Source organism: Lepidochelys kempii, chromosome 25 (assembly GCF_965140285.1).
Source record: "Lepidochelys kempii isolate rLepKem1 chromosome 25, rLepKem1.hap1, whole genome shotgun sequence".
In the NCBI taxonomy this organism is placed as follows: Eukaryota; Metazoa; Chordata; order Testudines; family Cheloniidae; genus Lepidochelys; species Lepidochelys kempii.
In genome coordinates, this window is record NC_136404.1 from 14479804 (window position 1) to 14495094 (window position 15291).

General features: G+C 44.7%; 2 protein-coding genes across 5 annotated transcripts in view; one reads left to right on the forward strand and one right to left on the reverse strand.

The window, feature by feature from the left end:
• GRIN3B (glutamate ionotropic receptor NMDA type subunit 3B) overlaps window positions 1-15291 on the forward strand; it is a 47722-nt gene that overhangs the window by 28624 nt on the left and 3807 nt on the right. The gene's annotated exons all lie outside the window — the stretch shown is intronic.
• Window positions 1-15291, reverse strand: part of TMEM259 (transmembrane protein 259) — a 32443-nt gene that overhangs the window by 5979 nt on the left and 11173 nt on the right. For 3 of the 4 annotated variants that reach the window (XR_012156230.2, XM_073324562.2, XM_073324564.2), the window contains 6 exons: window positions 13353-13530; window positions 4445-4555; window positions 2976-3098; window positions 2572-2672; window positions 1001-1058; window positions 193-276 (listed from right to left, as the gene is read on the reverse strand). Coding sequence is in view for 3 of the 4 variants with exons in the window: in XM_073324562.2 (XP_073180663.2) it covers window positions 193-276; window positions 1001-1058; window positions 2572-2672; window positions 2976-3098; window positions 4445-4555; window positions 13353-13530 (655 nt within the window). In the remaining variant the exon portion in view is untranslated. The remainder of the gene's footprint in view (window positions 1-192; window positions 277-1000; window positions 1059-2571; window positions 2673-2975; window positions 3099-4444; window positions 4556-13352; window positions 13531-15291) is intronic. The other variant, XM_073324563.2, reaches the window with a different exon arrangement.

The window sequence follows — 15291 nt, forward strand, 5'->3', positions numbered from 1 at the left end:
GGTCACACCAAGTTCCATGACATGACCTCCCTGCAGGGAATGAGAACATTAACCCCCGCAGTGACCTAAGGTACAAGGGGCAGGGGCGGATTGTGTGTGTTCAATGCACCCCAACATGGCTTGCTACACTAAGTTTGTTTCGGACATGCTCAGGGTTCTTCCTTTGCGTAAGGAGTAAATCCATGTTCTTACCTACTAAAGCCAAAATGACAGTGAGTAAGGGAGCAGCAGGGAACGCAATAGTCATGTTCATTTCCAGCATCTGTAAGAGGTCCACTGCAAGAAGGAAAGCAAACCATGAAGGGCTCTCAGCAGCTCACGGAGCAGAGTAACACGCCACAAACCACCTTGAGAACTAGATGCAGGAGACAGTACGGCCGCGAATGGCTTACAGCTCACAGTACATACAGGCTCACACTGGGGCAGGCCACTGGTCTAACAAATCCTGCCCCGGTAATGACCTACACCCACTGCTGCAGAGGAAGACTAAATCCCCCAGAAGGCACCAGGGCTGTACCTTTGGGACAATGGTTTTTTGACCCCTGGGCATTAGGCCATGCCCTGAAACACGGGATTTGCATTCATCCAACCTCAGATAAGAGGGGAATGGTCACAAAGGGCAACTTAAAGAGCATATTTGTCTGGAGATTTAAGGCTAAATTCACATCTGATGTAAGCAGGAAGAAAAGGAGTCTAGAAGTCAATGGAGCTGCGTTTACACTCAGACAGATTCTGTCCTGTGGTCACTAAGCAGCGTACTCCAGGTGGCCAAAGTCATGCCCTGTCAGCTTCCGGGATGAGTAACCTTTGGAAAATGTTACTGTGTTTTCCCAGCTCCAGGATGATGAATGGGATAAAGAATCGACTGTCTCAAGTCAGCTCAGCTCCACGAAAGACACTAAGCTCTTTTCTTGCCCTCCAAAAGGTAGTGAGTGTTCACCAGGGCATGGCATTATCCCAAGAGAAACAACTTGTAGGAGTGAGATTTAGAAGCACTTACCAATGAAGACAAAGATCTGATGATGAGAGTAGCGCAACAGCATTGAGACTGACAGGGTCTGAAAAAGCAAAACAGATCAGGATTAGAACTGGACTACCCTGGGAAGCTGGTTTTCCCATAGATACAGAGTTCATGCTGATGCTCCATCATGGCATGTGGGATGCACTGAGACAGATATTACAGACACATGAGATCTGAGTCTACGGTACTAAGTTTTAAAAATGTTATCTGTATCTCTGTGAGCCAGCAATTGTATTCTGGCTCCATGGGGGAGGGTTGCCAAACCTTCTCCAGGAATGAAGATCAGTGAGGGGCCATTACAGCAAATCCTGGGACAGGGGTACCCAACTCCAAAGAGGAACCACCTCCTGGGGATTTTTGCATATACTGGTTCAGACTGGGTTCCAGAGGCCCAGGAGACTAAGAAAGGCTTCTGGTACAAAGGCTCAGCTGAATTGACTCAGAATCCCTCAAGTTGATCCAATAACTGACAAGATTGTAACCAAGAGGGTACAATCCTGCTGGAAGGATCCGAAGGACTGGGAAGCATGCCAGGGTCTGGAAACACCTAGTAAACTGAGCATGTTTATTGTTTTATGCTATGTTTGGTCACTGGCATTCACTGTCCTAGCCCTTGAGAAAGAGTGAAGAACTACAGGGGATGAGCTAAGGTCTTATTTGCTGGGATATGCACACTGAAGGGCAGAAGGAATTGAAGGCTAAATTCTCAGTCTGGAGGAAGAGAGTTGCAGTACTTTGCCCACAGAGAGGTGATGGCTAGAAGTTTGAGATGTAAAGGGGTGCCCCTGAGCAGACCGCAGAGGGTACAGTTAACCTGCAAACTATGACATGTACTTGTGAGGTTCTTTGGTCTGGGCTATGCAGGAGGTCAGACTAGAAGATCATAAGAGACCCTTCTGAGCTTAGAATCTATGTTAACTAAGAATTTTTCTGGCTTGTGTGGATTTTTCTTAGCACTGTAACAAAGCTCAAGACTGTACTGCACATTTCACGCTTTAAGTAGCGCTTCTTTGGCACGTTACAAACAGTAATTAAACCACATGCTGCCCCTGTGAAAGAGATAGGCATGTAGTTAACCTGTCAGAACTAGACTCCTACTGCAGCTAAAGTGATGCCCCAAAATCAAAGTACAAATCTGTAACAGAGTCGAGAACAGAACCCAAAGTTCCAGCTCTGTTCCAGTTCTGTGCACCTCCAGCTAGGCCACACTGTCTCTCTGAGAAAGATCACACAGGACTGATTTATCTTCATGAGAAATATATTTAAACACCTCCTCTCACCAGCCATTAGATTATCAAAGGAAGAAGGAACACTGTCCTAACTATAGGCATAGTGGTTTGGCATCTATGATCTCAGCCTCCTTTGCTTATTGGTTTCATCTGGGTCAATTCTGCATTTGCAAAAAAGATTGTGAGTGTATTTAGTAAAAGTAGCCGTGGCCTCTTGTGTTAATACAAATTAGGGCACATAAGAAAGTTACCAAAATTCAATCTTAAATCCCTTTCAAGCCCTAGTCCAGAAATCCAGGCAACACAAACCGTTTTACTTACAAATATGACCATGATGACGAAGGCAGCTAGGTATGACGTCCTAGCCATCCACATGCTGACAAAGCGATAGTGCTCCCCAGACACCACGTTGCGGAGGAAACCTGGAAGAAACAGAGGAGCCCGGTCTGATTAAACAATAAATGATCGGTTGAGCTTCCCATAGTGGTGCATCCTTCATTCTTATTCAGCATGTGGCAGGAGAAAGTCTTCCTTGTGGCCATTATCCTCTCTCTTCTCACACTTGGTTCATTTTACTTGCCAGGTGATAATCTCCCCATGGAGCCGGGGAACCATTCTCAGTACTAGGGCACAGTCAACAGCCAGGGCACACCATTCATGCACCCACAGACTGAAAGCACCTCCTCCAAATATTCCACCACAAAATTGTTTCCTGGTGCCTTTACCTTTGTTCTCTTCGTTTTCAGCTAAAGCTTTCACACTGGACATTAGAATGTCATCGTAACCCAGGAACTCGTCCAGCAGCAGGCGACTAAATCGGTCTCCAAAGCACTGGTCTCTGGTGGGGTCTGCATGAAAGGCAAAGAAGATTCACTCTGTTCAATCAGAGGTCAAACCACGGAGCAGGAAACTCTGCTTGTTACTATTTACATCAAGACCCATCCGACGCTCTGCGGTGCTATGTGCGCAAACAGAATTGGATTCCCAGGCTTAGACTCTTAGGCCAGCGGAAGTGCTGCACTTGCCCAGCTAAGCAAGGCGCTCACTTGTCTGAGCCTTTTAGCAGGACAGTAGGCATAGTACCGTAGAAACATTGGCTTTTGCAGTTGGATGAGAACAGCCGATATGAACAGAAGCTCTTCACATGACAGAAACAATCAGGAAGGGTAAGGACAGTGAGATGGATGGTTATAAAACTCATTTGAATGCATGTAAACACATGTAATTGCTCACAATGCAGCTGGGATCCATCTAGATGAAAGGTGGAATACAAATGCAAGCCATTTTCAGTAAGGCAGGTAGGGAGCTTATGTAGGAATCTGAATGATCAGACCAAATAAAAACACCACCTACCTTTAACGTAGACCCATGTGTTGTCTGCCATGTAATCACCATTTACTACAGCAGAACCGTACCACTCTCTTGCACTAATGTCTAATCAATCTAATACCGTTTCCACGGTATGCATCCGATGAAGTGAGCTGTAGCTCACGAAAGCTCATGCTCAAATAAATTGGTTAGTCTCTAAGGTGCCACAAGTACTCCTTTTCTAATCTGATTGTTGCACATATTTTGGCATCTGATTAATTAGGATTTTTGGCACTAGAAGGTATAAGACTACACTTATTCCTTGGAAACTTAAGAGAATGCTGTCACAGGATAATGGTCCCTGTGGCTATGCAGGATGCAGAGATAATTAGAGATAAACATCAGTGCTAAGGAGACATGCTCAACATGGTCTCTGAAAGGTATAATTGCTCCTGACAACAGGCATCAATGTTGTGCATCACAAGTGTTAAGTAGCATGGTCTCGGAGGGCTGCAGGCTATTTTGTTTCTAGCCTCTAAAGCTTAAAGCAAAGGAGGAAAAGCAACAAAATAATACAAATTGGGCAGAGTTTAGGTTTGGTTTCTTCAGATTCCTTCCTGGAAGAGACAACTGCTCTAGAAAATAACGCTAGGACTCGGATAGCGAAACGGATTGCTTAGATTCAGACTCAGTAATGGATGCCTTGGCATCGTATTGGAAAGACAGCCCTTCTCTGAATGAGGGTCCCCTCCAGGTTCTGTGCGACTGAAGCAAAGGTAGGTATGTGGGGGCATGGCTAAAACTGGGATGTTGGCAAACAGCATGTAGGCATTTTAGAAGAGTCTTGTCAACTAATGCGTGAACCCCAGTCATGTCCCTTACATACCTAGTGTCACCACCATGACTGGGATGCTGAGACGCTGACGAGTGCTCTGAGACAGGCGTAAAAACCCGTACTCCAAAGAATACTCCACAATGTACTCTTCCTGGGGCCACACTGCAAGAGAGGAAGGGAAAGGAGATTCAACTGCAGGGTTTGCAAACGACCATGGATACACCCCTCTTTACCCCGTCCCCTCCTGAAAAGCAGGTTTGCCAAGAAACAAGGACAAAAGGCTTTTTGTCATTTTAAAGCGTTGGTTGCACTTTTTACATCACTTCCCCCTCCCCCAATAGTAATCCCACCCAATTAACATGGATAGGAATGAACCCTTTGATGCATTTTCTAGTGGCATTCACCCCACGAGGTTCACTGGGTTGATATCAGCTGTTGGCTTCAGGGGAAATCCTCTCAACCACTTCAGCAGGAGCATCACTCAGGAACAGTCCACTCACTTTGGATTCAGGGCATTGAAAGGTGCCATGTTTACAGCCCAGGCTCCTGGAGTCCTACCTACAAGGCCTGGGGTTTTTAAAGGAGCCCATTCACTGCCTTGAAAATTCCAGCCAAAATAACTTTAAGCAGGATCAGCAACAACGCAAGGCTTCCCCATGTTATTCTACCAGCAGGCTGCAACTCCAGCCTGGAGGGAGCCGTCTTCATGCCTAGTGGTCTCTATGCAAACTGCCCCATCAGTCGGGCTGGTATTCTTCTTTTGAAAGTGACCATCTCCCCATCAACTCATTTCACACAGGCCATCAAATGGAAAGAGCATCAGGTCACTACTGTTCGGCTCATGAGACTCTCCCAATCCCATTCTCAATCCCCAATATTGGGGCCAATTTAACGAAACCTTTAGTAACCAAGCTTCAGCAACAGACAGTAAAGCAGATGAAAGAACTCCAGCTCACTGTCTCTGAAGACCACAGATTTGAACCCTCCTCTGAAGGAGAGCATAATAAACCAGGAAGGCACAGCAAAGTGAATCAGGAGACTAAACACCACTTATAATAATGGACTTGAGAGGATGTTATATGCTCTAATGAGAGCATGTTCTGTCCTTCTCTTTCCCCACTCTGGCCCCCAGACACGGGACATTTGTTAGACCTGTGCTGAACCATGCTTCTGTCCCTTGTTCCAGTCCCCATCCAAGAGGAATCATTACTCAAATGGTAATCCCTGCTCTGCTACTGACTTGGCTTTGTGACCTTCACTTCTGGGCCTCTGTTACCCTATCTGTGAAGGCAGGATAATATCACCCATCTCGCAGAGGGGCTGGATCTGTTTCTCTCTATCAAGGGCTTTAAGAGCAATGAATTGAAGATACTAAAGAAAGGCAAAGTATTATTAAAGTCACAATATACTCTAGGACTTCAGTTTCCAAAGCAACCAGCTTGTAACTTCAGCTACAGACAAGGAGACGACAAACTCTTTAAAAAAACCAAAGATCCTGTTTTTATTCATATTCTCTCATATGAAAAGTGACAGATGAGCATTACCCACTCAAGAGAGTCACTAGTGCCTTAAAGAAAAGCTTTGAAAGATATCCCATTTAGAAACAAGTCTGCTTAGAGAATTGCCATCCACAGATAAGACAGCAAGGTTTTCAAGAACTGATCTGTCAGAGTTGTAAAGATTTCCTGTCAAGGCTGGGCCCCGGGGAGGCCTGGGACCTGGAACAGAACTGCTTGCTGGTAGAGGACAAATCGGTGTTTATTGTGAGAAGCTGAACAATTTACAATGGCAGACATCTGCTGCGATTTACAGGTTGGCTTCAGAACCCCTGTGCGCCGGGCACTGCGCCTGCAGGAATGGAAGCCACTTGTCCCTCCCCCTCCTCTCAATTTGTCCTCAAGTGACCTCCTTATGCAGGCCTCTTTCAGCTGTTGAAGATTTCCTAGCAGACTGCTAGCATAAACCCATGAGTACAATAGGCCTAACAGAGCTTCAGGCCAGGAAATATGGATTTGTTTGGCCCTGCTAAGTGCTGCCCAGGTTTAAGGTTTTTGCGCTAGGTGCTACACCCGTATTATTTTAACGGAGCATTTTTGTCAAACACAGGTCACTTGGCTGTTTCAAGCATTCAGAGGCAGCTAATATAAGTGGATGTGGCTGTATCCTGCGTTCTACAGCTAAATGACTCACCCCCAAAGAGCAGATAACAAAAATACATTAATTCATACAAGAGGATTTTTGGCAAAAATTAAATACCTTTACAAAGAGCTTTCCTTTTAAGGCCAGTTAAATCAATTAATACAAAAATTTACACAGCTCTGGGTCAGTTTGATGAAACCACCACAATGAGAGGGTCTTTTTGATGGGAATCTTTCACTCCTCACCCCCATTACTTGGGCATTAGCCAACAACTAGTCCCAGGCAGAACGTCATTAACCTTTGCATATCATATAAGCACGGAAACCAGAAGTCACGCTTGTGTGGGTTGCAGAACAGGAGAACTGATCTCACTGTGATAAAAACCAAGTTAAAATTGCTTCCCTTTCCCACTCAGTCCTTGAGGTGTCTGAACACAGGGAAACAGGAAATCCACGCGGCTATAATCAGGGTTTGATGCGTCCCACTGCAGCATATGTGTAAAGAATGATGGACAGAGACACCTGTGTGTGTTCTCCAAGGAATTTATGGGGGAGATTTATGCAACTTCCATTTTCTACACATTTTGGGAATGCTGTAAGAATATTCTCCTACCCCCTTCACTCTGACTACAATAAATGAATGGTAAGTAGACACTCCACACGGGACAAAACTAATTTGCTTTCTTGGAAGGACAAGGTATACATATAGCAGCCTCATTTGCTTGTCCCAAAGGTTAATTTAGCAAATCATATCACGTTAACTCCTACAAAACCTGAATCAAGTCAATAGCGTGTGCCAACTCAGTGCTTTAAGATCAACACCATGTGCCACCGTTAAATTAATTATAAATGCATATTTTGGAGGCAAAAAAAGCTTAAATGCATTGTTCAAAACGGTCTTCTTCAAAGTACATTTTCCTGCTTTGAAGCTTCCCTAGGTCTCGCAGCTGCAGCTGGGCCTGCTGGCTCTAACCACAGTCAATTAACTTCTCTAGAGTTAGAACATCTCAGGACACAGGAACTGCTGCTGCTTCCAGAATGGCCAAAACCAGAGGCAGGAGCAAGAAGTAGATTTTTTTTTTTAAAATAAGCCTTTTGACATCACTTTATGATGATTGTTATGACTGCCTGCTTAGATGGCAGTTTGAAGTAGACAGTCTGCTGTGATAGCCCCAAGACCAGAAAAATCCCCTGTTAAGGAGCAACCAATCAATTTAAAGAGGATTTTTCCTAACAGTGTCATAGCATTCCTTCCTTCCTAAAGGAGGCAGATCAAAAGAGTCAGGCTTCCCATGATTAAAATATTTTAAAGGAATATAGATTAAAAGTCATATATAAGAAATGTAACTTCCTTTCCTGAGTTACTAGCAACACATTATGTAAGAGAAATTTCAACATAGATTTGCAAATCCAGACTCCAGAGAGAAACTGCTGAATTGGAATTCATTTGCAAATTGGATACAATTAACTTAGGCTTGAATAGAGACTAGGAGTGGCTTAGTCATTATGCAAGGTAGCCTATTTCCCCTTGTTTTTTCCTACCCCCCAGATGTTCTTGTTAAACCCTGGATTTGTGCTGGAAATGGCCCACCTTGATTATCATACACAATGTAAGGAGAGTGGTCACTCTGGATAAGCTATTACCAGCAGGAGAGTGAGTTTGGGGGGGGGGTGAGAAAACCTGGATTTGTGCTGGAAATGGCCCACCTTGATTATCATACACATTGTAAGGAGCTGTAGCTCACGAAAGCTCATGCTCAAATAAATTGGTTAGTCTCTAAGGTGCCACAAGTCCTCCTTTTCTTTTTGCGAATACAGACTAACAGCTGTTACTCTGAAACCTGTCATTATGCAAGGCACTGCATTTAGCCGTATGGAGTGGAAATCTATCAACTGCATGAAAAAACTTGTACAGATACAGACAGACATCCTCCTCCTTTCCAAATGCAAACAGATGGACATCGTACCAAAAGGACTGAAGGTAAAAAATCCATTACAATCTACATACCACACAGACTATGCTGACAGCTTGTGCCACACGCTCTCAAAGAAACTGCGGAATCACCTGATCAACATCCTCTATGGCAAACAGGGAAAGATTAAGAATGAGCTCTCAAAAATGGATACTCTCATCAAAAACCAACCTTCCACACAAGCTTCCTCGTGGCTGGATTTTATTAAAACTAGACAAGCCATTTACAACGCACACTTTGCTTCTCTACAAAAGAAAAAGGACACTAAACTTTCTAAACTACTACATGCTACAAGGGGCCACAGCAATGGTTCCCTCAACCCACCTAGCAATATTGTTAACCTATCCAACTATACTCTCAGCCCAGCAGAAGCAGCTGTTCTATCTCGGGGCCTCTCCTTCTGCCCCTCCACCCCCACGAACATGATACAGTTCTGTGGTGACCTAGAATCCTATTTTCGACGTCTCCGACTCAAGGAATATTTCCAAAATACCTCTGAACAGCATACTAATCCACAGAGTTCTCCCTACCAACACTACAGAAAGAGGGATTCTAGGTGGACTCCTCCTGAAGGTCGAAACAGCAGACTGGACTTCTACATAGAGTGCTTCCGCCGACGTGCACGGGCTGAAATTGTGGAAAAGCAGCATCACTTGCCCCATAACCTCAGCCATGCGGAACGCAATGCCATCCACAGCCTCAGAAACAACTCTGACATCATAATCAAAAAGGCTGATAAAGGAGGTGCTGTTGTCATCATGAATAGGTCGGAATATGAACAAGAGGCTGCTCGGCAGCTCTCCAACACGAGTTTCTACAAGCCATTACCCTCTGATCCCACTGAGAGTTACCAAAAGCAACTACAGCATTTGCTCAAGAAACTTCCTGAAAAAGCACAAGATCAAATCCGCACAGACACACCCCTGGAACCCCGACCTGGGATATTCTATCTACTACCCAAGATCCATAAACCTGGAAATCCTGGGCGCCCCATCATCTCAGGCATTGGCACCCTGACAGCAGGATTGTCTGGCTATGTAGACTCCCTCCTCAGGCCCTAGGCTACCAGCACTCCCAGCTACCTTCGAGACACCACTGACTTCCTGAGGAAACTTCAATCCATCGGTGATCTTCCTGATAACACCATCCTGGCCACTATGGACGTAGAAGCCCTCTACACCAACATTCCACACAAAGATGGACTACAAGCCGTCAAGAACACTATCCCAGATAATGTCACGGCTAACCTGGTGGCTGAACTTTGTGACTTTGTCCTTACCCATAACTACTTCACATTTGGGGACAATGTATACCTTCAGATCAGCGGCACTGCTATGGGTACCCGCATGGCCCCACAGTATGCCAACATTTTTATGGCTGATTTAGAACAACGCTTCCTCAGCTCTCGTCCCCTAAAGCCCCTACTCTACTTGCGCTATATTGATGACATCATCATCTGGACCCATGGAAAAGAAGCCCTTGAGGAATTCCACCATGATTTCAACAATTTCCATCCCACCACCAACCTCAGCCTGGTCCAGTCCACACAAGAGATCCACTTCCTGGACACTACAGTGCTAATAAACAATGGTCACAAACACCACCCTATACCGGAAACCTACTGACCGCTATTCCTACCTGCATGCCTCCAGCTTTCACCCTGACCACACCACACGATCCATCGTCTACAGCCAAGCTCTGCGATACAACCGCATTTGCTCCAACCCCTCAGACAGAGACAAACACCTACAAGATCTCTGTCAAGCTTTCTTACAACTACAATACCCACCTGCAGAAGTAAAGAAACAGATTGATAGAGCCAGAAGAGTTCCCAGAAGTTACCTACTACAGGACAGGCCTAAAAAAGAAGATAACAGAACGCCACTAGCCGTCACCTTCAGCCCCCAACTAAAACCCCTCCAACGCATTATTAAGGATCTACAACCTATCCTAAAGGATGACCCAACACTCTCACAAATCTTGGGAGACAGGCCAGTCCTTGCCTACAGACAGCCCCGCAACCTGAAGCAAATACTCACCAACAACCACATACCACACAACAGAACCACTAACCCAGGAACTTATCCTTGCAACAAAGCCCGTTGCCAATTGTGCCCACATATCTATTCAGGGGACACCATCACAGGGCCTAATAACATCAGCCACACTATCAGAGGCTCGTTCACCTGCACATCCACCAATGTGATATATGCCATCATGTGCCAGCAATGCCCCTCTGCCATATACATTGGTCAAACTGGACAGTCTCTACGTAAAAGAATAAATGGACACAAATCAGATGTCAAGAATTATAACATTCATAAACCAGTCGGAGAACACTTCAATCTCTCTGGTCACGCAATCACAGACATGAAGGTCGCTATCTTAAAACAAAAAAACTTCAAATCCAGACTCCAGCGAGAAACTGCTGAATTGGAATTCATTTGCAAATTGGATACTATTAATTTAGGCTTAAATAGAGACTGGGAGTGGCTAAGTCATTATGCAAGGTAGCCTGTTTCCTCTTGTTTTTTCCTAACCCCCCCCAGATGTTCTGGTTTAACTTGGATTTAAACTTGAAGAGTGGTCAGTTTGGATGAGCTATTACCAGCAGGAGAGTGAGTTTGTGTGTGTATGGGGGTGGGGGGATGTGAGAAAACCTGGATTTGTGCAGGAAATAGCTCAACTTGATTGTCATGCACATTGTGTAAAGAGTTGTCACTTTGGATGGGCTATCACCAGCAGGAGAGTGAATTTGTGTGGGGGGGTGGAGGGTGAGAAAACCTGGATTTGTGCTGGAAATGGCCCACCTGATGATCACTTTAGATAAGCTATTGCCAGCAGGACAGTGGGGTGGGAGGAGGTATTGGTTCATATTCTCTGTGTATATATAAAGCCTGCTGCAGTTTCCACGATATGCATCTGAGGAAGTGAGCTGTAGCTCACGAAAGCTTATGCTCTAATAAATTGGTTAGTCTCTAAGGTGCCACAAGTACTCCTTTTCTTATTGTAAGGAGAGTGATCACTTTAGATAAGCTATTACCAGCAGGAGAGTGGGGTGGGAGGAGGTATTTTTTCATGCTTTGTGTGTATATAATAAGATCTTCTACACTTTCCACAGTATGCATCCGACGAAGTGAGCTGTAGCTTACAAAAGCTTATGCTCAAATAAATTGGTTAGTCTCTAAGGTGCCACAAGTACTCCTTTTCTTTTTGCGAATACAGACTAACACAGCTGTTACTCTGAAACAGATTTGCAGCTTCCCACTTGTTACATTTCACCCAGTAGATGATGAAAGCAGACTGGTCAGTTTTACTTTTCGGTTTTCATTGGTAGCACAATTGCTACCAGTTTGCAAACACGGACAAAGGGTTTAAATCCCATCACAAGAATTGCTTTCATTTAGATCATGAAAGCATCGATATCAATTTATTTTAATGTATCTTACACAAAGATTAAAAGTTGGGAACTAAACCATGTCCCTTTAATTGGGAAAGGTAAGAAGAGAAGGGAAATGAGTCCTATTCACATTCCCACAAGCCTTTTTGACAAGATGCTCTTGGTTATTACACTGGTAAAGATATGGACAGCACCACTTATTAATTTCTCTCCTTTCCTCTTGTTGGATCATTTCCACTGAGAACTCAGCAAAAGCAGAAGAGCCTATTCAGTGTACACTATAGATAATATGGGGGAGTTTTGCATGGGCATGAATGATGGTATTGCACCCAAAAAAAACCTCTGTGATAGATACAATATATATTTCATTCCTAAGTCTTAAGTAGTGTCATGACCCCCTAATCACCAACTGAAGTTCAGGACTAAATCAAACCTGGACCAGCACCAAATAAAATACTGCAAGATCAAGGGAACAGCGAGCATTTTAATGTTAGCGCTCATAATCCTTCATAGCTAGAAATAATGGTTTAGACTGCTGGAAAGCAAAGAATCCCAGTTTTCCAGGGAAATAAAACATCCGTTTCAGCAAACAAGACATGCTAACTATTAAGTCATTCCAGTGATCCTACTTCAACCTAACAGCTATCTAGTACAGCCAGACACCATAGCATTATACCATGCATATGCCTTGAATCGCAGTTTAAGGAATAAAAACCCATGGTCGCTTTCTAAAAGTTGTACGATATTAGCTGCTAAAATCACGTTGCAATTAAAGTAGGGAAGATAAAAGCAAGATGGTATTCTGAATTTTGTGATTCTAGCATCTCCATATCTTGCAATCTGCCAGGGTTAAGATCAGTGGGTCAGTACAAATGCTTTCAGGACCAGTTAGCTATTCCAAGACCTGGTCCTGGACCAAGGATCAGCAAATCCCTGCTAGTACTATTAAGAATATGTATTATAAATTGGATTTACGGATTTCCCCCCCAGGAATTTCTTGCATCGCCCCTAGAGGATAAAAAGACAACAGTTGCTCAGGTGAATTATGGGGGAAAGGTGAAGGGGAGGTTGGTTCATCTTCTTTTGGCCCATCTGTCATTGGCCACTGTCAGAGACATGATACCAGACCAAACAGTCTGTTCTAGTATAACCATCCTTGTGATGCTTGATCAGCATAACAATCCAGGCACTGCTGGCAACAAGAGACTTCAGCAGACTTCACAGCACAAGCCTGGCTCCCTCCCCAGCCAAAGAGCAAAGTTCTGCAGAACCAAAGTCAGCATTTGTCAATTTCACCTCATTCAAAGGCAAGAGCAACATCTGGAAAACACTGAAGGTTGTTATGCAAGTGCCTCGAGAAGCCAAGAGGAGTGAAAGAGGAGTGAAAGGGAGGATATACAGGTGAAAGGGGAGGAGGGAACATGGATACCAGTGTAAGTGGTCTTTACCTGCTCTGGCTAGCATCTCAAACTCGGACACAGTCTCACTCAGAGGCTGCATACCTTTAGTGGTTGCCTCGCTAAACGAGAACTCCTGGCTTTCGTTCTGGGTCACCTGGGTCAGTGCCTCAGTGCTGCTTGCCCGGGATGGCTTGAGAAACACCTTGGGCTCGATGTCCAGCTCAAACTGTTGAAAAACCATTGGAATGAAAGTAGCATTAGTGCTCATTTCGATTCTGGGCTTCCAAGCCCCTCCCCCATCCAGTTAACAAGTCAAACACTGAAACATGAGGAGGAAAAGACAGACACAAAACCCAACCTTTGCAAGCATTCCGTCAGGTCTGAAAACAAACGGAGCTTTGGACTTACAAGAAATGGCAGGTTCTTGTGGGACTACACCAGCCTGGCGCGTTCAGGGTAATTACCCTCTTACACGTGGCAGAGTCCCAGTAGATTTCAAGACAGACTGAGCTGCATAATGTTGACAGCCTGCTCGATCACTGACAAACAAACTGCCAAAATGGCGATCGGGCAGCACAAGATCATTGCTGATCACATTTCTGAACCTGAGATGGCTGCACCAGTGAACCAGAACAGCAGAGTAGGAGATCCCAAAGTGAAGGGCCCCACAGATTAAAGACTTTAAAAGCCAGGAGGGTAAGGGGAGTGAAGTTACAGAGACTGTATTTAGTTACTAGCATTCATGTATGTGAGCCAGCTATGTGGAGGTGACAGCCAATGCTAAATTGGAGAAGTGCCATGAACTGCACAGGTACATTAAATTTATCAATATATCTATGGCTGCGTCACCATAATCCACCACCCCAAGTTTTATTCTAACACAGCAAATCCCTTTAGAGCATCAAACAGCTTCCAGATTTTTATCTGAACCCACCAGAGGGAATATTTCTCTCTCCTCCCTTTATGCTTTGATTCCCCGCACAAAGCTAGCCCTAGCCTGGAAAGGCCAAGATTCAGTCCTGGGCTAATATCGGCTTTTCTGTGCCTAAAAACGTCACAGCTTTTCCGTCTGGTGTGTTGTAGCCCAGCAGACTAAAAAACCAGATCTTTCTACCACTGGAAAGGGGACACGCAAGCTGGTGAGCTGATCAATCAGCCGGGCAAGGGGCAGTCATGTTGCAAACAATGGCACAGCTCCAGTCCTCTTCATAGAACTCTTTTTATTAACAAACATTCAGAGCACGTTGCCACCACCATCCAAACCTGTCTCACTGCCCTACAGCAGTTTAGCTCTTGTCCAGGCCTTTCACAAGCCTCCCCTGTTGAGGCTGCCCCAAAACCAGCTCCTGAAGGGGACTTCCTCTCAGGACTTCTGCCAGAGCCATTTCCCTGACCCTATCTCCTCTCTAGTCTCCTGCCTGAGTATGTAAGTTCCCCTTGGACACATGACTAGGAACAGGCATGTGGCCTACATACAGCTCCTTGGTGTAAGGGCCCCAAAGACCCACTGCCCTGTTACAAGAAGATTTCCCATGGGACTCAGCACTCCTCTCTAGCTCTGAAAGGGACCGAGTTTTCAGACTTTAAAGCAGAGGCATTTTTAGGTTCAGAATGGCCATTTTGGAGGTGGTATTTTCCACTTGTTAGTTTTAACTTCTTTTCCCCTCTGGGCCCTTTACTCATGGCATCTAATATCACCAGGCTTTACAGGCAGGGAGATACAAGAAATAGTCCCAATACAGCGATTAAAAACAAAACAAAACAAACCTCTAAAACATTCCTAAAAATAGTTTTTCTGTAATATGTGACACAGAGACTCATTCTCTGTGATGACGTGGTATAAAAGCTTTATTGGTATGAGTTTGGGAAGATCACATTACCCTCACACACACACGATGTGCTGGAAGAGGATGGCACTTATTGCAAACTGATGCGCACATCACTCCATGGTGAGGGGGGATCCAAAGAGAAGCAGAAAGCATTATGG